Source organism: Adiantum capillus-veneris, chromosome 19 (genome assembly GCF_014529385.1).
Source record: "Adiantum capillus-veneris isolate H3 chromosome 19, ASM1452938v2, whole genome shotgun sequence".
Taxonomy (NCBI): domain Eukaryota; kingdom Viridiplantae; phylum Streptophyta; class Polypodiopsida; order Polypodiales; family Pteridaceae; genus Adiantum; species Adiantum capillus-veneris.
The window spans coordinates 109,234,685-109,259,401 of NC_140949.1; the positions used below are offsets into that span (position 1 = coordinate 109,234,685).

General features: G+C 44.5%; 1 protein-coding gene across 10 annotated transcripts in view; it reads left to right on the forward strand.

Moving 5' to 3' along the window:
• The first annotated feature begins 13,396 nt into the window (after positions 1-13,396).
• LOC147434639 (BTB/POZ domain-containing protein At1g67900-like) overlaps positions 13,397-24,717 on the forward strand; it is a 61,439-nt gene continuing 50,118 nt past the window's right edge. For 2 of the 10 annotated variants that reach the window (XM_086491092.1, XM_086491099.1), the window contains exons 1-4: positions 13,682-14,047; positions 14,462-14,572; positions 14,675-14,916; positions 15,164-15,233. In XM_086491092.1, coding sequence (XP_086347218.1) covers positions 14,858-14,916; positions 15,164-15,233 — 129 coding nt within the window. In that variant the 5' untranslated portion in view covers positions 13,682-14,047; positions 14,462-14,572; positions 14,675-14,857. The other 8 variants (XM_086491101.1, XM_086491093.1, XM_086491094.1 and 5 more) reach the window with 8 other exon arrangements.

The window sequence follows — 24,717 nt, forward strand, 5'->3', positions numbered from 1 at the left end:
CTAGGTGTGTGTTATTTATGCTCTGTACATTGCCTCACCATTACCACAATTTTTTCTTACCATTTTTCATACTCTTTATTCCATATAGAAATATTTTCATGTAAGCTTCTCTTATATTTTGTGTAACTCCATCCCAACAAAAATCCAAAAAAACTAGTTCTATTTATGTGTATATTTTTTTCACTATTGTGATTTTTTCCTTCCTACATATATTCTCTATTACTCTCATAAATTAGACCACCAAAAATATTCATCTTTTTATGGTAGACTTATAATGAGAGAGATTTATTTTGACCCCTTTATATTTTTCCACCTATATTATTTATATTTGACATGTACATATTTTTTAGACCCCTCAATATTTGATTTTCTTAGTTGTACTATTCACTTATATCCTAATCTCAACAATATCTTCAATTATAGACCTACCAAATAAGGTCAAGGGTAGGTGGCATGCATACATGCACTATGGAGGGCTCACTCTTGGAGGTATTCAAAAGAATCATCCAAAGAAGGACCCCACAAAGACCTTGTGCAGTGGAAAAAAACGGTCGGTTTTGCTGAATTTTTAAAGTTCACTTGCTCTCCGAATTTGAAAAGGTGATACAAACAAAAGTTGTAGCTCGTGGGCTGAACTTTTGCCTCAAATTTTTTCATATTTTTTTGAGCTACGAGCTGTGAGCTATGATTTTTTTAGTGGACCCCAATTTTCCCATGCTATGCAGCCACACTCTCTCTTCCACTTTATCATTTTCCTCTTTCACACACACTTCTCCACTCATCATCCCCATCTTTCTCACCACTCCTCTCTGCACACTACTCACCTTCTCCTCAACCTTGAAGAATAAGAGAAACCATGGTGAACTCATACCTCCCACACACAATTCCATTCAAAAATTGACCACCTAGTCTCATTTTTCCTCCTCCAATTTACCCATATCTATCAAAAAAACCACAAAATTCATCCTCTTCTCTTAAAAGACAGCATCATGGTGGTTGATTACTCAGCTTCAATTACCTTGTCTCTCAAGGAAGGTCAAGAGTGGAGAAGAAATGTACCGTCAAAGCTAGTGGACCGTCAACAAGCGTCAAAATCGGCCCTACTCAAGACACTTGGAGCATCAACTTTGTAAGAAAGCCACCTTTTCTTACCTCTTAAGAGTTTTTTTCTTCCTTATTTGTATCCTACAAGGATACTCCCATTGTAAATATCCAATTCCATTTGTAAATTAATACTAACTCTACTAACACTAACCCACTATGAAAAGTCCTATCACCTCCATTTCTCTCCTCTCTCTTTCCTCACCAACTTCTTGATAATTCCAAGCAAAAGAAATTAGATAAATTTCTGAAAATAGAACCCAACCATGGTTAGAGGAGTAATCCTAGCCTTCAAAATTGCTATAAAAGGAGGGTGTAGCTAGCACAAAGGGGGAGCCATAAGCAAGAGCACTATGCTATAGCTTGAGAAGCCAAGCTCAACCTCTCTAGAAGGAGCTCTTGAGTGGAAGCTCATTGTCTTATGCATGTGCATGTGTTGTAATAGGGGATTAGCAAGGGAACTCTATGCCATTGTAAGAGAGAGAGTGATCATTCAATTGAGAGTAGGAAATCTATCATTTCTCCTACTAGTGTAAGCCCAACATTTGCTGAATCAAGGAGGGTGGATTTGGACTAAGCTTGGATATTTTGTCTCCCTTCCAACGTGAAGTAATGGACAACAATGATGCGTAAGTGTCTTGGTGTTTTTTGTTAAGTTCTTGATAGCTTGTTCTCTGGTGTTGTCATCAACCTAGCCATAAATCCCACATACTGTAAGAGGGCGACAGGGTGGAGAGGACTCCCCTGGCTTTAAGACAGTGATTGGGGTGGCTTTTCTTGTGATGTGTTGTGGTGAAATTTACGCAAGCTATGTTGAACAAATACTAATTTCACTTTGATTTGTCATGACAGATTTGTAAGAAGGTATTAATGCAACAAGCACCCCCTCCCCCTTTCTCTCTCTTTCTTAAATATATAGTTGTGTTTGCTTGATCATTGCCGATACGTTTCAAAGCAGCCCGAGCACTATCTCTCTCTCTCTCTCTCTCTCTCTCTCTCTCTCTCTCTCTCTCTCTCTCTCTCTCTCTCTCTCTCTCTCTCTCTCGTGTTTTAGGGTGTGAGAGTATTCCATTGGTGTTAGGGTTAGTGTAAATTCCTTGCTTGTTTGTGGGTTGCTCTAACGATTCTCCTCTTTTGCGTCCTAGTTCGCTCTTAAACTAGGTGGTGCCCCTTGTGTAGTTGGGATTTGGCTGTGGGTTTGTTGTTTTGGTTTGTGTTGTGTTGTGCCCCAGCCCCATTGAGCAGCACGGGAGCCTTGAAGGGTGTCTAGAGGCCACTCTTCTTGTTGCCCGCCCCGGACCGCCTCAATGGTTTACTCCATTTCATTTGGTGTATGGAAAGGAAGCACTATTGCCTGTGGAAGTAGAGTTGCCTGCAGTAAAGATGCTAGAGAAGCTACTTGGGCCGTCTAGTGATGCATTCAAAGAGAGGCTCTTACAGTTACAAGAGGTTTAGCTGGATAGGATGAGTGCATTGGAACATTATGGGTAGATGCAAGATAGGGCTTTGGCAAAGATAAATGAAAAGGTCAAAAGTAAGGGTATCAAGAAGCATGACTTGGTTTTGCGCTACAATAGTAAGCTGGACAACACCTTCCAAAAGAAGTTTCAAATTAAGTGGGAAGGCCCTTTCAAGGTAGTGGAGTGTTTTCCAAATGGTACATATCAACTGGCTAACCTGGATGGTGTTCTACATAAGTCAAGGGTAAATGGATTGCGTCTTAAATTGTATCATGCTAGGCTAATGATGGTGGAGCAAGATGAGCTGTCTGTGGATCAAGCAGTGTTGGTAAAGGATGAGGAGACTTGTGACGCTGCGAGTCTCATATCGCTTTTTGCTGCTACTGATCATGAATGATCTAGCAGGCTAGGGGATGGGCAAATTATGTCAGGAGTTTTTTGGAGCAAGGGATTGCGCATTTGTATATACCCATGCATGGTGCATCAAATAAAGGATTGCCCATTTTCCAAAGCCAGTAGGTTACATGGGGCCCACATGTGTACAGCTAGGACATGGTGTACATAGTGCATCGATTTTCATCGTTACCAGTATCAGTGTGTTTTTTCTATAATAATGAGGAGTTGGTAGTGTGTAAAACTTCTCGAGGAAGCTATCCGCGGACCGACGACATGAGGTAAGCAGATGCGTCAGATGGCATCTAGTGGCGTCAGGAGGTCGAACGAGGTCAATATTTGCACGTGGATGAGTACGGACACAACGTGGATGTTTTCTTGTGATAATTATGCAGAAAGGTCATCATGAGGACCATATTTTGGGGCCACTTCAGGTGGTTGCGAGACGCATTATTGGAAAAAGTTGAGTGTCAGGTGTGCGGAGGATGCAAAAAGGTGACAACTATGCACTACGAGGTCATTTTTTGGCATGTTCGGGGTCCGTTTGAGGTCATCTAAAAGGCCAAGGGTGCCCAACTAGTAAAGCTAAGTGTGGGAACTGAAAAAACTGAGAGAAGACGGAAAAAAAACGTGGAGAAGAGAGGGGAACAGCCGCAGGTGTGTTTTTGGGGTTTTTGGAACCTGTTTTGGCCGTAAACTGCTCATCCGAGGTCGGATTTGAGCACTTTGACATTGTAGACTGGGGTTTTGGGCCATTCCGGACGCAATGGTGCTGTCCATTTTGCCAAATTCCTCACTGTTTTTCTGCTTTTTTGACTGTGTAAGTTTATCCTATGAGCGAAGCTTCTGCTCCTATTTGTGATTGTATCTAGCATATTTTACCCATATTGTGTGAGCTATTTGCCCCATTGGTGTTGGCCCAAGCTCATTTGTATCTAAACATCAGAAGTTCTCCTCTTTTGAGCTGAGTTTTTTGGTTGTGTGTGTGTGTGTGTGTGTGTGTGTGTGTGTGTGTGTCTCTCTGTGTGGAGTGGGTTAATGGGTAGTCTCTCTCCTCTCACTCCATAGGTGTGTTCCCTGTCTCGGCCAGGTGTGTTGTGTAAGCCGAGTGGTGCCCCATATTGTATGTGTGTATCTTCTCAAGAATGTGTGTCGGGTTGTTATAGAGGCGTTCTGTGTGTTTCCATCCCGCTCACAACGTCTAATGCGGCTCTCACACAGATGGTGCTCTTGAAGCATAAGGAGATCAATCTCTCCTCCCACAAGGCAACGTTGAAGCTCCTGACACAGTCGGCCCCGCTGACGCTGAAACTAGGGCCCACCTAGTCCTTGCACGTTCCATGAGATGATCCTATTGGGGAGACGGGCTATCTTCGAGGCTGGCTTGGATGGGGAGTAATCCGCATCCGAGCGTCCTCTAGATAGGCATGACTGCAACGAGTGCCTGGCCCAAGCCCAAGCAAAGCGAACCGTACGTAAAGCAACCTCCTCTATCCAGGAGTTCTCATGAATGTATACATAGCATGGCAAGCACTGTGTATCACCAAAGAAGTAAACCACAATGTGTCTTCATCCTGTTGAGTCTGGAGGTGTCACCGCAAACTTGGCCAATGGCCACAAAGTCTGGAGCATGTCTATAACTCCTAGTTCTCCCATGTGGTGAGAGAACTCTAGGACCTGTGTGTGCAACCATCCCAACACTGAGTCGAGAGTCCACTCTGTCTGGGCCCTGCCGCAAAGGGGGAAGGAGAAGCCAATTGCTGAGTCCAAGGCCTCTGTCCCCCTAGCGGCAAGGAACAAAACATGGACCTTAAAGCAGGCTACCTCATGGTATGTTGAGGGGTCGCCAAGAAAACGAGTGAAGCCATAGTCGAAGAAGTCCCATCGACGTCAGATATCAATGCTCGTCAGACCACGAGGGATAGCTGCAAGGGAAGATGTCTGTACCTACAGAGGGGGCGTAAGAAAGGATGTCCCTCTCTCGCTAAGCGACTCGTGGCAAAGGCGCTGCCAAGAGATCTCATAGCCGCCGGAGAAGGCCCTGCCCCTTGGGTCGACTGTGGAACTGGAGCAGGAGGGGGGGGAGAAAGAGCTGAGGGGGAGCGGTGCGGAAGAGGGGCGGGAGGGGGTGACAGAGGTAGAGGGGCGGGGGGAAGACGCGGCGGGAGCAGGAGGCGGGGGGGAACTCTAGGGGGGGAGGGGTTGTCGAGGGTGAAGCTGGGGTGGGGGCTGGAGCAGGGACCTCATCCTGCTCAAGAGGACCAAAACGGTTGCCTGTGGGAACCCACTGCTGCTAAGTAGGTGCCTGAGGACCACTCTGAGTGCTAGGCTGACGTTGTGGCCCCTGTCATCATCTACCACGGGCCTACTGCCATCCCTCGTCCGCTGGAGCCCCAGGCTCAGAGGGTGGCTCTGCATGTGTGCGTTGTGTCTCTGTCTGTGTCTGCTAGCCAGCCCTTGCAGGCTGGGGCTGAGGCTGTGGTGTAGGTCAAGGCCTCCTCCGTGGACAGGCCTTCGCTAGATGGCCCATTTGTCGACAAATGAAGCACTGGTTTGGGAAGCCTAAATACTCCACACTTTGTCTAAACCAACCCCCACTCACCCGAGGCAGAAGAATAACCTTCGGGAGCGTGTGAGTGTATCTGACCAAAACGCGAACTGAGGGAATGCCAGCCGCCTTGGCAGCTACTGAGGCTGCCGTGCGAGGTGTCTCCAAGACAGTCCCAATGGCTGAGCCGATCCTAGACAAGTGGTAAGTACTCCCTCCGCAAACCCGGAAAGCACACACAAATGGGGATGTTCGCCTCCTCTACTAGAACATCCAAAGCAGGGTCAAAACCATGTCTCCTGTCGAAAGTGGGCACATGCTGCCTGGATGGTCAGTGGACTCATGGCAATGACCTTGGACGCCATCTTGGAGGTCTCAAACTTGATCTGATAGTAACCTCGTCCGAGTATCATGCTACACACTTTCTTGGCATGCGAATAAAAAAAAATCACAAATCTCCTATTCTTGAGTTATCTCAGGAAACATACATTGAGAAAGTTTTGTAGCGTTTCAATATGCAGGGGGGAAAAGCATTGAGTACCCAATGCATGCATTCTTGAACTCAACAAGGAAGATGCACCCAAATCTGATGTTGAGCGAGCAAAAATGGCTAAGATACCATATTCTTTGACAGTGGGCAGTCTCATGTATGCTATGGTGGCCACAAGACTGGACATTGCTTTTGCAGTTGGAGTGGTGAGCCGATATATGGAAAATCCTGACACCAAGCATTGGGAAGCAGTGAAGCACATTCTTAGGTACCTCAAAGGTACGATCAGCAAGTGTTTATGCTTTGGGAACAATGATACATCCATCATGGGTTATGCGGATGCAGACTATGCGGGTTGTGTTCACAATAGGAGATTGACATCTGGCTATGTCTTCATATTTGCTTGAGCAGCAGTATCTTGGAGGTCATGTCTTCAAGATTGTACGTTGTCTTCCACTATGGAAGCAAAGTAGGTTGCATTGTCGGATGCAAGTAAAGAGATTGTATAATTATCTCCCTTGGTCAGAAATCTTGGCATTGATGAGACTCCAGTGATATATTGTGATAGTCATAGTGCTCTTGCATTGGCAAGGAATAACGTGTTTCACTCCAAATCGAAACACATTGAAATCAGGTATCATCTCTTGGCCAAAAAGATCATTGATTTGGTCAAGGTACACACTGACGACAACCCAGTAGATGCTTTGACGAAAGGCTTAGCTTTGGAGCAGTTTACACATTACAGCCAGTTGATGGGTATAGGTTGAAGCCACTAGATTGCTTCACGGTTGTACTTACTAGGTCACTTGGACTGCGTTGGTCTTCAAGTGGGAGTTTGTTGGCCAACTGGCCGGACATCCCACTTACTACTAACCCATCTACCAACTTAACCATATATACACTTATTCTTTAATACAAAACAATAAGGAGCTGCAATAGGATAACGTTGGTGTGCGCTCCACCCAAAGCAGGTATCTCTCTCTTCTCTCGCACTTGCACTCGCACACGCTTCCCGTGGCACCTTCAATTAGGTGAATGGTGTAGCAGTGCCGCCAGGTATAGAAAGAGAAGGGGGGGAGAGAGAGCACGTTGGAGCTAGTGGCAACCTTCCACCTACACTATAAGGCGGACCCAACATCAAGAGGAAGAGGTAACCACCGCCGCCTCGTACAGAGAAGAGAGAGAGAGAGAGAGAGAGAGAGAGAGAGAGAGAGAGAGAGAGAGAGAGAGAGAGAGAGAGAGAGAGGGCGGGGGGGGGGGGGGGATGAGATATAACAGTAGCGTAGACCCGCCAAGAGGGAGCCACCAAGGGTTTAAGCGGTGCATGATAGGGTATGCAGAGCCATGAAACCCGCCACAAGCACATAAGCCCTATTAACTACAAGGGTTAGGTACCAGTAAGGTACCACCCTCTAGTAAATTCAAGCCATCATTTCACCCAGGGTCCAAAGCTTATCCAATCAAAACAAGAATCTAGCAAGACAAAACGTCCACCCCATTTTTACACCAAGGTTTAGATACCATTAGGTACCACTTATTTTTTTTTAATAAAAAAATTCAAGTCAATCCAGGCCAGTTATACACCATAGGCACCCCCGGCCAACGGTCCCAGCAAAATATACCAAGGATAATTCAATCATGCCAGAACTAGCCATAAGTAAGTGTGTGTGTGTGTGTGTGTTTTGGGGGAAGGGGGGGGGGGGGGGGGGGGGGGAGTTTTTTGACTTAGCAGACAATAAATCACTATTTTTATAATAACTTCTTCATCCGAACTCCGATTTGGGTGATCTCTAGCCTCAATCAAAGAACATGATGGCCTCAACACATAAATGCCAAAAGACCAAGTATGATAGAGGGAAGCAACGTGGATTACTCCAGCCATTGCCTATTCCAAATTCACCATGGGAGAGTATATCCATGGATTTCATCTTTGGATTACCCAAGTCTATCCATGGGAATACAGGAATATGGACAATAGTCGACAGGTTTAGCAAGCAAGCACATTTTATTCCTGTCAAAAAGACTATTAAGACACATCAAATGGCAACTCTCTTCATATCTCAGATTTTCAAGCACCATGGATTACCCACATCCATCATGTCAGATAGAGATCCTAGAATGACCAGTAATTTTTGGAAAGGTCTCTTTGAAAATCTAGGAACAAGATTGAATTTCTCTTCGGCCTATCACCCACAAACGGATGGCCAAAGTGAGATAGCCAATCTTACGATACTCGATCTACTCAAGACTTATGTGACCGAAGTAGATCAACGCTCACAATGGGAAAAGTATTTACCTCTAGTAGAGTATGCCTACAATAATACTGTACATACTTCTACGGGGAAAGCACCTTTCGAGATCATAGAGGGAAGACCTAAAAGTCCCTTGCTACTCAAAGTACATGGGAAGATCTTTGCCGCCAATGAGTATAGCCGTGACCTACAAGAATCTTTTCAAAAGATTAGGGAGGCTATAGCCATCTCTCAACAAAGGCAAAAAGTTGCTGCTGATAAGCACAGAAGAGCCTTAATGTTCAAAGAAAATGATTGGGTCTTACTCAAGTTTCCTAAGGCTCGACTAAGGCAAATGACGGGCAAAAATCCTACGGGCCATCAAAAGTATTATGCTAAACTAGCAAAAAGATACTATGGTCCTTTCCAAATCTTGAAGCCCATCAATGAGACGGCTTATCAACTCAAGTTACCCAACCATTGGCTTATACACAATGCCTTTCATGTAAGCCTACTTAAGCCCTACAAAGGAGAGCCACCAACTGAACCAATTATTGAAGACCCTCCCGAAGTTGAAGACCAAGAAGAGGTGCTACAACCCGAAGCTGTCCTTCGGCATGAAGACAAGGTACTACGACATGGTAAGATAATCCGACGATATCTTATTAAGTTCAAAAATTATCCTTTTGAAGATGCTAAATGGATGCAAGGAGTACAACTTAAGGATAGTATGAACCTTGTCAATGCTTACAATGCTACATTAGAGTAAGCAAATGTACAACTCTCTTTTAAATGACTCATGTTTTTGTCTTATAAGACTAATCCTCTTTTTAATTGTGCACAAATTTAACTAGTATGCATGCTTAGAATCATGTTTGTGATGACGATGTCTCTCAAACACCAACTAGAATTTGTCACTCTACTTTGGGAGAATGAAATGGACTAAAGAGCAGACATGCTTGCGGCAGCTATGTCTCCCAAGCACCAAATGGATTAGTCATCCATCTTGGAAAGATGTCGTATGGTAAAAAAGGGATCCTCTACCCGCTAAGTACGATTGACTAATGACAAAGGCTTTATCTCTTCTACCTCATAGTCGAGGACGACTATGATTTCAAGAGAGAGGTAATGTCATAAAATCTAATATCTAACCAACCCAAATGATTTTCTCAGATTAAATTGATCACTTAATGTGGGAGAATAAACGGGAACAAGTGTTAAGATATAGATATGTGCTTATAGATCTATCTCAACACGGGGCCAATAGTAAAGGGGCCCAAATGGGAGATGGTCTATCAAGAGCAAGGCTAACCAATGGAGCATAAGACCTTAGGGTTAGCTTCATTGAAGACCTCCAATAATATGTATAAAAGTCCTTTGACCTTAGGTAAGCTAGGGCTGAGCTTGAGGTGGGAACCCGGCCCAAGCTTGAGGTGCTTGTCGTGCTTGAGGTGCCTGTCCTGCTTGAGGTGCTTGATTAAGATGCTTGAGGTGCTTGACTGGCTCCATGCTTGAGGTGCTTGACTTGGTGCATGATTAAGGTGCTTGAGGTGCCTTGAGAAGCTTGCCTGAGATGCTTGGGGGAACACCCCCTACTTCAAGTGCTTAGTCATGCTTGATGACTAAGGGGCTTGCTCATCCAAAGTCAAAAAGATCCCTACAAGGAGGGGGGCGAGCCTACAAGGGGGGGGGGGGATGAGAGAGAACACACACACACACACACACACACACACACACACACACACACACAAGGGAAGCCCCAGCTTGAAGAGGCATCAAGGACACTTGTCAAGTTCCTCCTCATGTTGCCCTCATGGTGTGCCTGAAGCCTATTGGTTGGCCACCCAAGGGGTCCAATGATAATTTAGGATATTTAATTAATTGATCTTACATTTATCAAGTCCTCTCTCTCAAAGGGGAAAGGGGGACACTTGTCCCAAGGCTACCCCTGTTGCTTGTAATGGCTCCTGCTTGTGATTGGCTAGGCCTGGAGGGGTCCAATGAGCTTCAAGCATGAGCTACAAGGGGGGGTCGACCCAAGCAAGCTAGGGGGGTGCTTAGGGGGTATACTCACCCACACACACTCACAAACACTCTCATTGTGTACTATGCAAAGTGCAAGAGCTCCCTCTCCTTCCCCAAGCAAGTAGAGGTTGAGAGCCTACACCAACACTCTTGGCTATGGAGTGCAAATCCATCCAAGAGTCATGCTTCAATGCTTGAGCTTGCCATCTATTTCTTCTTCATTACTATGCTATTATGGATGCTAGCACAAGAGTTATGATAAGTGAGGAACTAGCTCTTTCTCGTATGAAATGTTTCTTCTTCCTCTTCCCTACCCTCATTCCCTGCTAGCTCTCCCCACCTTCGAGGGTGTTTGAGGTCTTGGGACTGAGGCTTGGTATAGTTAAAGCTTTCTTCAACTTTAGGTTATGCTATGATGGTGATGCATGAAGCTTTCCATCTTCATTGCTTCACCTAGGTCACAAGGAACACAAAGAATGTATTGTAACAAGTCTCTCTTTATGGGAGAAATCATAATACAAATGCCTATTGGAGGGGGGACCGGCTCCACATAAATCTGGTCCTCAACTGTTGTCATGTTCTCTAAATTCTCTCTCTTGCAAAAGTATTGTCTATGCCAAGTTAACTAATTGCTATGATTATGTTGCTATCTTCAATTATGTCTACCCGCTATGCTCACAAAATCATCTCTTGAAAGTACTCTCATTAAATTCCGCTACTCTCAAATTGAATAGGCAAATTCCATTACACAGACATGTTTGTTTTTGTGCAGGTGAGTTTTGGTATCGCATTCCATTGTGTCGTCTTGTGTGCGGCCTTACTTGTATTCAGGTATGTCTTAATTAAACTTGGTAGTTTGGATATTTATTTGTTTTGCGTTATTTTGTGATTCCAAATTAGTCTGTTCATTTTAAATCATAGGATGGAAGAATGGGTGCATCTCTTTGGGATGATGACATTATTGAGTGACAATACACTAGGCCTTGCTGGTACAGCACATGGTCAAGGCTTGGAGGATTTGGAAGATAACAACTTCTTCATACTTATGTTTACTTATGCATGGTTGTGTTGTGGGATGGCAGGTGCGCTTGAGTCCATGGCATGGCGTTTTGCACCAAGAGTATGGTGGTGTTTTCCTCGTCAACAAACGTTCTTTCGCAGTGTACACAGTGTGCTTTGGTCTACGACTCGCCTTGCAAATCAAGATCCCTATTGTTTTGCATATCGCATGTCTTGCAAATCCTTTCTTATGCTACTAAACATGATTCGTCCACTACTACCCACAAGTGGAGTCCGGTTTGTCAGAGAGCCTATTTCTCCGGAGGCTGCGCTTTCTTGCGTACTCTGGCGGCTTGCGCATGGACACTCCTCACGAAGCATGACGAATCTGTTTGGCATGGGTGAAAGCACCATTCGCAAATATGTGGTGATCATTTGTCGCATTTTGAGTAGTACCGAGTTCTTCCACAGGGTTGGCATTAGAGTGCCGTGTGGAGACCGTCTTGAGCAGATAATGGTAGGATTTGAGGCTATCTCTGGTTTGCCGCATATTGCTGGGGCACTTGATGGGACTCACATCCGTCTACAAAGAAAGCCAACACGAGAGTTCTATCTAGCACAATACATCAACATGCATGGTTTTCCGAGCATCCTCCTACAGGGTATTGTCGACTCCAACAAGCTTTTTTGGAGTGCAGTTTGCAGGGCTGTAGCAGGGGTTCATGATTCTTCTCACTTCAAAGAATGCGACTTGTATGGTCAGCTCAAGCGACGAGAAGCACTGGATCGGCCACTATTGCACATTCAAGGAGAGATAGTACGACCTTATTTGATTGCAGACTCAGCCTCCAAAGCGAGAACATTCTTGGTAAAGCCATATCGAATGAAGGCAGGGCGATTTTTTCGCGAAAAGTGAGATTTTGATAGGAAAATCTCAAAGGGGAGAGTGAAAGTGGAAAATGCCTTTGGTCTCTTGAAGAATAGGTGGAGTATTTTGCGAGATCTCAATGTCGATCTTGCTTTCGCACCCACTGTGATAGGAGCCTCTTGTTTCCTACACAACTTTGTGCAACTCCAAGGCGAGACGGAGCCTCATGATCAGCGAGATCCGCATCCCAACTCCCAAGATCAGCCACTTCCTAATGATGGCGATAATCCTGCTCATCGCGAGATGGCCTTGCGGATAAGGGCAGCCTTATTTCGCCATAGTAGCTTGAGGGTTCAGAACGCAGCAGTTCTAGGTGTAGCAGGTTGTGGATTTAGTAAATGTTCTTATTTGTCAAAGTGATCATGTATTTTGTTTCAATTAAAGTTTTAATCATGTATCCATAAGCTTATTACTAATTTCATGAAGTTGTGTTTTACAGGGCTTGATGATGATTCGGAGTCTGAGGATTGAGTCATGTTCTACATGGTTGTAGTTTTTGTCATGTGGCTTGCTTTATGGCTGCAATGAGCAGCACCTCTATTTATGTATTGCTACAGGGTTTTTGTCATGGTTATCTTGCATTTTCATTTATGGCTGCCAATGAGCAACAATACCGTGCGCTTTTGTATCAGAGGCAATGAACCATTTTGATGTACTCAGAACAACTTATTTTATGGGTGTCAGTCTCTTGTTTATGTGGTTGTTGGACATTGAAATTTTGTTTGGTCATGAGTTTTTCCATGCATTTGGTGCAATGTTATTAGGCGTTTTTTGTTGGAAAATGCTATCTTTATGATGTTGGCAATGTGTGTTTGTTGGTTCACATGATTGTCCAACAACGAACGGACATGAACGGATGTACGCATGTGCGCACAGGACGTGGCCGGACGGAACAGGTGGTTTTTTTGACCGAATGGATGCACGAACGGATGCATGTGTGCGAAATGACGAAAAGTTCGCATCCGTTTGTGGCACTTTTTTGAGAACGAATGGCCGAACAAACATGTGCGCTTTACATCTCTTTGCGGGAAGGCGTACATCTCAGCTAGCCAATGGCGTTTCGATACCTCACGTCCACAGTCCGAGTGGACTTATGTGAAGGTGTAGCAAAGGCTAACCCTCCACGTAGTCACCAAGAGCAAGAGCCACGGGTGTCAGCTTTTATGCCAGATGACAAATGGCCATGATCATGAAATGAAAGCTGCACTTACAGGCTTTGAAAGCCATGTTTAATTCATGAAACCAGAAAAACGGTTGACAACTAGGACGGAGCACGCTAGAAGTTTAGAACCCGCCTATGGGACCCCCTTGTGGACCAATGGAACTTTTGAAGAACTGCCGGGCGAACAAGGAAAGCTTGTCGCAACGCCGCCACGAGAGGCTCCAGGCGAGTCCAGGGTGCGCTCCTGGCTCACGATTGTTCCAACTTCCAACTCCCTAGCAGCCATTCTTTCTGCGACAGCTGCCCCTTTCGCATCTGTCAAGACTACAAAACTTCCGCCATAGCTCATTCCTCATTTTCTGTGCTGTTTGTGCTTCTTCGCTTTCAATTTCGTCTAGCTCTGCTACAGCTCGGTCCTGCTTTCTCTCTGACGACTCCTCCAAGCTCTCCATAGCCTCCCCGAACCCTAAGCTGTTGTATGTTTCTACTACGGCCACTATGAAGCTCCGTAAAGTTCATAGTGCATTGTCGCATCAATCCCATCGTTCCAAGTGGGGATGTGATTGCATGCTTGCTTGCACGTATCTTCCGCATTTCGATTCAGCACCAAGGACACCAAAGTAAAATGGTCGAAGAATCCATGTCATCTTTTCGCCTCAGCCCGCTAACCTTTTTGACATAAAGCTGGAGAAGTCATGGCGATGGAGTAGGTATCTTTACAAACTGCCCTTTGTTCCTCTTGTATCTAGGCCCTCCGCACACACACGCAATAGAGCGCTCTCTCTCTCTCTCTCTCTCTCTCTCTCTCTCTCTCTCTCTGTTCACATGGTAATGCGCACGCACACACACACACACACACGAAAGGTTAAAGGTGACAGCTTACGCCATCACCCTCATCCTTCTTCAAGCTTTACCTTTGTTGAAAAGTAAGCCAGCTTCATGATTAGCCGAGCACTACGTCTACATGTTTCCTGAGTTTTTTGCCCTGGAAAAGAAGCGGAAAGAAAGCTTGCACCTTGGTTTCTCTGCGGTTCACTCATTGATAGCGTATTTTCTGCTTTACAAGATATGATAAAGCCTGCGGGCTGAGCTCACGAGGTCCTTTCTTTCCTCTCTTCGTGCAGATATATTTTATGGACCTCGACATTAGACAAGACGTTTGCTCAAAGCGTTTCCTGCAAAGTGTATCTACTCTTTGGGCTCGCTTTGAAAGACTTAGTTATGCTGGAACTTATGTGTGTATCTCTTTTTTCAAGCAGCAACATTATTTGTCTTTCTCCTTAATGTGTGCGGTCAAGCTAGCCAATGAACTCTGGCTCACATAAAAACGTACGTAGGTGATGCTTTTGCTGACATTGGTGTTCCTAGAAGAGAGTTTGCTTTTTGAACCGGCTCTACAGGCCTTTGTTGTTCAGATACTGATGCGGGCAGTGACGTAGGGGCTCACTGTATATCTTTTTGCGTTTATGTTGAGCTCATGATCTAGTTTGGAGCTTTTCCAAGCTCAGGCTTCGGTTGCCATGAAGTTTATGAAGATTGGTTCGAGGCCAGACACCTTTCAAGCTCTTGGCACTGTCAGGTATTTTACACCCAATTGTGCGTACCCCGAAACACCCCCGCGCCCCCCCCCCCCCCCCCCCCCCCCCCCTTCCCCCTTAAGGCCTTAAAAAAAAAAAAAAAAAAAAAAAACTCCCTCCTCAACACACATACACAAACAAAATATGTTCTTTGTGTGTACGTGCGCTTGGTGCATTGCATAACAGGTTTTTAAAAGTGCTTATTTGGAGAAGTAAAGTGTTATGTCCTTTTTTGTAATCTTATTTCAGATCAGTACATTCTGAAATTTCAAGTGACTTGACTGTTGTGCTGAATGGAGTGTCTTTTCGTCTTCACAAGGTATATTTCTCTTAGGATCATTTCTAATTATATGCAGTTGCTGATGTTCTGTTTTAAATTGTATACATTTTGAAGCAAGGCATTGAATTTGTGAATGGATGGCTGAAAGAACCATATGCATGAGAATTATAGGAAGAGGTAGAGCATTTCAGGGAGCTTTTTTCTATGTGCATGTGTATGTAATCTTATTTACAGTGTGATTGGGTGTTGAAATTGCATCAGCTGAACTGAACCATGCTTGGTATCGTCTAGCTGATTCTTTTACAAACATAAGTTTGGCCCAGTTTATGAAGTCAAGCTTTTGTGCTTCTTTGTAGGACAAGAACTTTTTGACCTCACCTGTTAGCTGGCTCAACACCTTCTTAAAAATGGTTTTTGAATACTGGAAAAGCTTTTCTGGTGTATGTAGCACTTTTAGATGGTGGATTACCTAGGAATGAGCCCCAAAATAATGTGAAAAGGCTTTAAGTACTTGCAATTGTAGTAAGCAGTTTGGAAACCTCTGCTTCTTATTCATTGTGATAGGCATCAGGAAGCTTGTCCTTTTCTTGAAATTTGTTTCAAACTCATATGATCTCCATGTGTATTCTAACAAGGAAAAACTTGAACGTTCTTGTGTTTTTTTTTCTTGGTTTGGAGAGATTAGATTTTAACTTAATCCATGTTGTTTTCATAATTTGCATCACCCTTGGAATTAGACGAGGAGAGAGAAGATAGCTTAGATTGACCATTACCATTGGAATCTAAGGTCTTAAGGTTACTTGCTCAAATACCAAGTTGAAGGAGATGATTCAACTCGACTTCAAGGAATTGTGTGGCTGCTCTTTGGATTTTCGTAGGTGCACTTCTCGCCAAAGTGGTAGTGGAAAACTGGAAATGAAGGCCACAATCGCTGATGATAACTCTCTCCAAATCTTGATAGCAGCATGTTCTCTCTCAAAACTACATGGATTACGAATCCGATCAACCTAAATCAATCACAACTTGTGCACTGTCCAGGGCAGCCCACAAAGTTCCGTTTGGGCGTGACAAATGAGGCTGAACTCGTTTGCTTCCGTTAGGTAGAGATAGAGGAAGAGGGTGATTGTAGTAGGAGAGGGATTTCTGGAGGGGAGTAAGAGAGATTACTGAGGATGTGCAAGATGTTAAAGAGGAGAAACATTGAGGAAGAAATACAAATAGAATTTTTTGTAGTAATGTTTGTGAAAGGCTACGTTGGTCTTTGATATAAAAAGTATACAATAATGTTGTCACGTGCAAAGCTAACCCCATGTGCATGTGGGACCAAGCTATCACTCCTACTCTTAGGGTTTAGGTTAGCCTTAGGAGTGTTTTGGCACCCATGCGAGCCTGTACGTAGGACGTGCATGCCGCACTTTAGAGTAGCTGCATACCCTCTGATTACACATTCCATATAGCATTATTAGTACCAAGCCTAGGCAAGAACCGCATACAAAGCACCTCTTTTTAGTGAGTCTCCAACTTATTACTAAGTGAGATCATGGAGGCTCCAAATACACTGCTCGACCCAGCATGATTATCCTATATAAGTGACCTTGAGGTTTACCTCCTAAAGCAAGCAGATGAAGCACAAGTACAAACAGTAGGACCGCAACAAAAGTACCAGCAGTACCTAGCATTTTCAGCAGCACTTTAGTGTTTCCATCATCAGCCATCGAGCGTTTTGGTTAGCCTCATCATCGCCAGCGTTTCCACCCATTCAGCCAGCGTTTTCAGCCCTACAAAACCAGCGTTCTCAGCATTAGTACCATCGATTTCAGGCATCAGTTTTCAACCTTCATCGCCACCAGTTTGCAGATTTTAGCCCTATGAACCATCAGCGTTTTGAACATTCAGCACTTAGCCTCTCTAGTTCCAAGCATCTACCGCAATACCTATTAGCATCTCAACATCTGGATCCATTGTAACAACATTTGTGCAATCTAAAGCAAATACCTCTCTAGCGAGAGGGGGGCCCTTACAGGGGGGTTTGGGACTTCTATTTGGTGGTCTCTCTCTCTCTCTCTCTCTCTCTCTCTCTCACAGAACCGTCACATTATCGTTCTCTTTCTCTCTCTAGTCTTTTGCACAACTATCATGAAGCAAAAGGATCAATAAAATGAATCTTGAGTACGCATTGAGCACTAATTTTGAGCACAAACCATCAATCACTTCTGCCGCTCATATCATTTGTATTAGAGCTCTTTGGCAGTGCTCGGCATCATCACTTAGGAAAAGAAGCAAAAGAATCTCTCTCAAAATTTTTCTCAAAGAATCTTCGTGTACTGACCCCATACTTATTAGCCACTCTCACCCTTAGTCCATCTCGCATCGGACGCGCTCACGTCTTCATTGCTCTATCTTAAGGGCAAGAAAGCCATAAAGAAACACTATTTTTTGTTTTGTTTGTTGAGGTTACATGTATCCCAAGACCACTTAGGTGTGTCGATCTCTCTAATGTGTGTTTTTGAAGAGTGACAGGTAACCTAGAAAAGAAGGGCTTATCCAGCCTCTCCTCGTTTCTCCTTTCCAGTCATTGAGAGCGGGCCTTGCACATTGTGGCAGACCAATCGATGTGAGGTGGGAAAAAAGCAACCTTGGTGTGAGCGCAAGGCCGCCAAGGAGTCCTTCCTCGGAAAGGACCTGAGCTTGGGTAAGAGAAAAGCCTTCTTAAATGTAGATTGCAAGCAATACCAAATACCAAGAACCCCCAATGCCCAAAGTACCCCAAGTAATTAACTATCCCAAGTACCTCAATAACCAGTGCAAGGTCATCACCAGAAGCGGAATGGATGCTTTGTGTGTAGGTGATGAGAGTGGAATTAGAGAAGAAGAAGTCCCTACACCAAGAGGATGCTTTCTAGATCATCCTTCATCCCCATCTACGCCATAGATTGCACCAACTTCTATGGAGACTTTGGTCAAGTCTATGATGGACATGATGCTACAACAAGAGACTCAATGCGCTACCATGGACAGAGAACGTGAAGAACGGAGGGCAACAATGGAGCTAGAGCGTGAGCAAGCACGCAAAGCTCAACGCACATCAGCTGAAGAGCGGGCGGCTATGGAGCTAGTTAGCGAGACCAATGCATGAAAGAGTTGATCCTACAGATACTCTCTTCGAAGAGCGAGCCACTCAAGGAGGCCGGCGAGTCATCACGTAGCACAGGTAGAGATGACGACTCCAACAATCTAATGACTGCGAAGTTGACTTTCAAAAGTATGATGGTAAGATGGATGCTTTCTGTGGTTTGTTCTTGGCTGCATCAATGTTATACTTATTTTGTGATTAACAAGAAAAACAATAACAATAAGTTTTGACTGCTATTAATTGGTATCAAGCCTGACAAGAGGCACAATTGGCTGAGCATCTTGAGCATTTTGCGGATGGCGTACCCGTCTCTTTCAGTTGGGTCGACTTCCAAGACAAGCTCAAGGCTTGTTTTACGCCACCTAGTATCTTGATCGGCTAAGAGAAGATTGGCGAGGTCTTGACCAAAATGGAACTACTGTTATCTCTTTTTCTAATCGTATTTTGTAGGTTGGTGTTCAATTGCGTGTTGGATGAGGATCGCAAAGAGGTTTTTCTCTTTGGTTTGGACAAGTACATCAAATACGACGTGAGTCTTACGACCCACTGACTACAATGACGTCGTCATAATCGCGCTCAGGCAAGAAATGAAGCACAACAAAGAAAAGCCTCAAGAGAATAAGTCCTCTCAAACACCTAAAGCACATAACTCTCACAGTGATAATAATGGAAAGGCCAAAACTCAGGAAACCCCTAACTTGACACTTGATGAAAAATCTGCTAAAGGAGTGGTAGGAGGATGGTTAAGTCTTAAATAACGAACCATATTAGGAAAAGAAGAAAGATGTTTTCAGTGTCATACTAAGGGTCACATGAAAAGAGATTGTCCTAAGGAAGCACCTAAGAAAGAACCCATATCTTCTGTTAGTGCCTTGATTGAGCCACATAGCACGTCCCAAGTTTTGGGTGAAGCATCTTTTGATAAGTCCTCCGTAAGTGTTATGGTCATGTGAATGGTCAGCGGCTTGTGATCTTCTTTGATCCTGACAGTGTGCATGATGTGATCAATGATTCTCTTGTGAAGAGGGCATGCTTGGAAGCTACCCTAGCAAATTTTATTGAGGTGTTTGGATTAGCTTTTAGCTTGAACTCTTAAATCACGTATGAATGTCCTAGTGTGTTAGTCTTTGTTCAACAAGCATCTATTCGCCGCAAGTTTGTTGTTTCTCCTCTCATTGGATGTGTGATTCTCGGCATTAAGTGGTTTCGTGAGCATGATCCACAAGTTAGTTGGAACGAAAACACGCTCACTCTCTTCGAGAGGGTGCCTCTCCCGTGGTCTCTCATGCGCAGGCTAAGCGCAAGCTACGACGAGGAGCTCAAGCGGCATTCATTTATGCCACTCCAGTGGCTCAAGTCCTTAAGCCTTCAAAATGGTCTTCAAGTGTCACAAGACGGGCACCACGTGCCAATAGAAAAGAACAGACTAAACAACTGAACTGAAAGAGAGAGACGACACGCGACACGGAGTGGCCGAATTCCACCCCAGAGAGTATTGGCCCCAAACCTTGGCGCCCCTTTCAGTATTTCTTTATATTGCCTCAACACAATACAAGCCGGTACTCCAAAGTCTGCACCTTCTCCAGGAAGCATGCAAGAGAATGAGCCCTTAGCACATATTTAAAGGCCCTAGGCCCCAAAAGCTGGTTACAGTGAAAAGCCTTCAAACTCAAAAGCATCTGGTCTAAAAGCAATACCAAAAAGCTGCCAGCGTAATTTATGGAAATCCGTATAGCTGCCACGTCATCAACCAACGCAAAACACGAAATTCTTTTCAGCCTGCCATGTCATCATGTCATCGCAATTTTTAGGTTTTGACCGTTCAACTACCACGTCATCAGTATTGGTGCAAGTCTTTCTTTGTGTGTGTGGGTCTTGCTTTATTTTAATCCTTTGTGTCTCTTGGGGCCCCATCGGACGGGGTTGTTACGCGCAGCGGAATGAATGTTTGCACTTTGCTCAAGATGAGTGCTCCGAACTGTGCTCAAGGTTCCTTTTAGTTCTTAGGGAAGGGAGAGCCTTCCGTTCTTAATGGAAAGTGCTATGATCACAACAAAGTGAATGGACACTGTGTGTGCAAGTGTATGAGACTGAGAGATAGAGAGAGAAGAGAGATACGACACCCGAGAGGTTGTAAAACCCTCCTCCAAAGGCCCCGCTCTCGTCGGCGAGAGTGGTCTACTTATTGATTGCACAAAGTGGTACAATGCGTATGCAATGGGCTGATGCAACTTGGGACTATGCCGATGACGACGACAACTTTAGGGCTGGAATCTAAGACTTCTATCTGCTGAAAATCTGCTAATCTTTGGGCTGTTTTGGGTGGCTGAAAACGACTGTTTTGGCTGCGTTTTTGAGGCTGAAAATAGGGATCCTCTACAACCAACTAGGGCTGAATCTACTGCTGTCCAATAGGGCTGAAAACGCTGACCATTTGATGCGGTAAGGGCTGAAAACCAAAAACGCTGGGGTTGCCTGCTGAGCGTTAGTGAAAACGTTGGGGTTCTGAGAATGACTGGCGATCAGGGAAGGTTGAAAACACCAGGCAATCTGAGGGCTGTTGGTGAAGACCAAATCGCTAGGGATGGGGAAGTGCTGAGGGTCCAAAAACGCTAGGCTATGGGAAGCTTTGGCGCTTGAGGGGTCTTGCTGAGAAGAATGCCTACTGAGCATGTGCTCCTGCTGCCTCTTCTGCCATTTAGTGCTAACTTTGGTTTGCTTATATATTTTCTTACCCAAATTGCCCTACCTACTTTTGTTGGAAAGTCACTTAAATTAATAATTGAAAAATGTCACTGGAAAATTCCCCTGATGGATTCTGGTGGGAATATTGATGGTGGGAATATTGATGATCATGCTGTGTGCAACCAGAGGATATGCATCTATGCTAAGTGACTGGGCATGCACGGTCTACGAATAGACTCACAAAAAGTGCCAGATCACTTCTAATCTAGACTTGACTGGACTGACTGAACCTTGATCGTGCTTTAGCTTGTCCATGGACACATAGGGTTGGATGTGTCACGTGACAGGGGTCCCCATAAGTTGGTAGGGCTTCTTCTTCTGTTACTTGTTCTTCTTAGGGTTTAGGCCCCTCAGTCGACATCTGCAAGTTGGCTCCCTTCTTCGGGGCTTTGACACGTGAGCAGTTTGTGACATCAAGTTGCATTTCCAGTCATTAAAAAGATTAGTGATGTGTCTATGAAATTGTGGTTGCCTAACTCATGGGTCAATGCACAATGTTTTCCATGTTTCTTGGTTGAAGTTGTTTCAGGGAGATCCCCCACATGACATTTCCGAAGAGGACGATCCTGAGATCATAGACAAAGCTGAAGTCATGGAGCTGGAGCAGATTTTGTTGCATCGTTTTTGCCATGGTTCAAAGAAACAAGCATGACAATACTTTTTGAAGTTCAAGGATGGAGGCATCCACGAGGTAGCGTGGTCGACGAAGATTTCTTTACAAATTATCCTGAGTTGTTGGCAGACTACTAGGAATCCATGTAGCTCGAAACTAGTACCTCACCTTGAAAAGGGGCGGATGTCACCGCACATCTAACCCTATGTGCATGTGGACAAGCTATAACTCCTACTTCTAAGTGTTCTGGCACCTTTGTGAGCCTGTATGCAAAACGTGCATGTCCAGGCACTTTAGAGTAGCTGCATATCCTCCGATTGCTCATTCCATATAGCACCATTAGTACCAAGCCTAGGCAAGAACCGCATACGAAGCACCTCGTATTAGTGAGTCACCAACTTATTAATAAGTGAGATCGTGGAGGCTTCAAATACACTGCTCGACCCAGCATGATTATCCTATATAAGTGACCTTGAGGGTCACCTCCTAAAGCAAGTAGAAGCAGCACAAGTACCAGCAGTACCTAGCGTTTTCAGCAGCACTTCAACGTTTCCATCATCAGCCATCCAGCGTTTTGGAAAGCCTCATCATTGCTAGTGTTTCCACCCATTTAGCCATCGTTTTTAGCCCTACAAGACCAACATTTTCAGCATCAGTGCCATCGATTTCAGCCTTCATCACCATCAGTTTTGCAGATTTCAGCCCTATGAACTATCAACATTTTCAGCATTCAGGACTTAGCCTCTCAAGTTCCAAGCATCTTTTGCAGTACACCCATCAACATCTCAGCATCTAGATTCATTGTAACAACAATTTTGCAATCTAAAGCAAATAGCTCTCTAGCGACAGAGAGGGGGGCTCTTGGAGGGGGGTTTGGGATCCCATCTGGTGTAGTCTTCTCTCTCTCTCTCTCTCTCTGTCTCTCTATCACTCACAGAATGGTCACTCACAATATCATTCTCTTTCTCTCTCTAGTCTTTTGCAAGACTATCATGAAGTAAAAGGAAGTCTCTTAATCATTAAAAGGAACCTTGAGTACGCACTGAGCACTAATCTCGAGCACACACCATCAATCACTTCTGCTACCCATAACAAATGTCCATCAGACTTGGGTGTGCAAGATGCTGGAGAAGAGAAACTTTGAGAAAGTAATAGATATGAATTGATATTGTATTTATGTTTTTGAAAGGTGGTATTGGTCTATGATACAAAAAGTATACAGTAATGTCCATCTCAAGTAGTATCATGCATGAACTAAAAGAAAAGAAAACTGGTAGATGGCATCTCCAAACAAAACTTGACGATGGGACATAGACAAAACTGTGTCCAGAGCCGAAGCTGTGTATATAGGGCCTCCCAAATGCATCCTAACCCTAGCATGCTAAAGGTACTCAATATGCTATCTATAAAAAGAGAACTATTCCATATCGAGGATATGGTAGTGTTAACGATAAATACATGGGAGAGGCTGAGATGGCCGCCCTGAGTAGAGTTGAGAAAGGGGTCGGCAATGCCTCTCCTCTCTCTGTGCTGTGTATATGGTACAAACCTGTGTTGCCCGTAGGAGAGTCCAATGCCGATGTCATGGGCCTAGTAAGTGGTCTCTGGTGGGTCCGGGTCTCTAGGGTCCTCTCAAGGTGAAACCTTGTGTAGGCCTTGCTCTGGACGGTCGTGACTTTGGTAGATCATTTGTCCTCGCTATATGCTGTCTCAGTCAACTCGTCGTTGCTAGGGGTGCTCCTCCAATGCTAGCTAGAAGATTGTATCGTTGCAAGTGCATCTGTTGCTAGCAAATGAGGATGCCCTTTCTTATGGATTCCATGACGTGGATAATGATGATGCAGCAAGAGAAGGCTTGATGACAAGAGCGTGTGGAGGTGACGGAGCTACGATTGGTGGTCAAGGCTGTGGCTCGCAGAAGGGGAACATGAGGCTGAGGCAGAGGCTTGGAAGCAAGAACGGAAGGTCATGATTAATCTTATATCGACTCCTGCTTATTGATGTGATACTATGCTTGTCGAGCCGAATTATGAGATACTTGCCAAGACCATTGCGGAGGCCACTAGCTACACAACATCAAGGAGCCAATTCTCAAGAACATTGAGTTTAGTAAGGAGAATGCATAAGAGTAAAGAGAGAGAGTTTGCTCCAAACCAATCAACTTGGCAATGAATTAAATTACTATACAAATGGGGGCAAAAGCGTAGCTATGTACTAAGTTGGAGACTTGAAGTACCCGACCCTAATACATTGCCCTACTTAGAATCACATGAAATAAGTAAATTAAATATTTAATATGTAACATGATGCGCACCGTGTGTCAATTGAAAAGACAGAATTGGAATAGACTTAAGCACTTCAAACACAATTGAAGAGAGAGAGAGAGAGAGAGAGAGAGAGAGAGAGAGAGAGAGAGAGAGAGAGAGAGAGAGAGAGAGAGAGAGAGAGAGAGAGAGAGAGAGAGAGAGAGAGAGATTGATTTTATTATCGTCCTCGGGGGTCATATGATACATGTGATGTAGTATGTATGGGGCTGATACGTGATTCTTGATACTCCAAAGTTGTGATGATGATAGTCGCAATGGGGAGCCCACACTGTGGCTTGCAAGAGGAAAGTGTGTAGGTCTAAGTCATGGCTGAAAATGTGAGGGCAGCAAGTTCGGATGTGGGCAAAAGTTGAGGCTCTAGTAGTGTGTGGTACTCAAAACTCTTGAACTACTTGTGAGCATGATGCATAGAGTCCATTTGACTCTTCTCCATTGCCCCAACGTCTTGTCTCACATCGAAGGGTATAAGGGTGAGTATGGTTTCCTCTTTTGGCAAAGAACAAGGTTTTGTAGTTGGGGACAATATGGGTGGTGTAATGTATGATGCACGACCCATCCAATTCCTCCCAAGCCGTAATACATTGGCATTGTAGAAAAGCTTCATTCTCTTGGGAGTCTATTGAGGCATCATGTAGCAAGTGTAATCTATCCAATCTTCCTAACCACTTCTTTATGTCTTTCATCCATCCTGTGCTCAAGATCTTG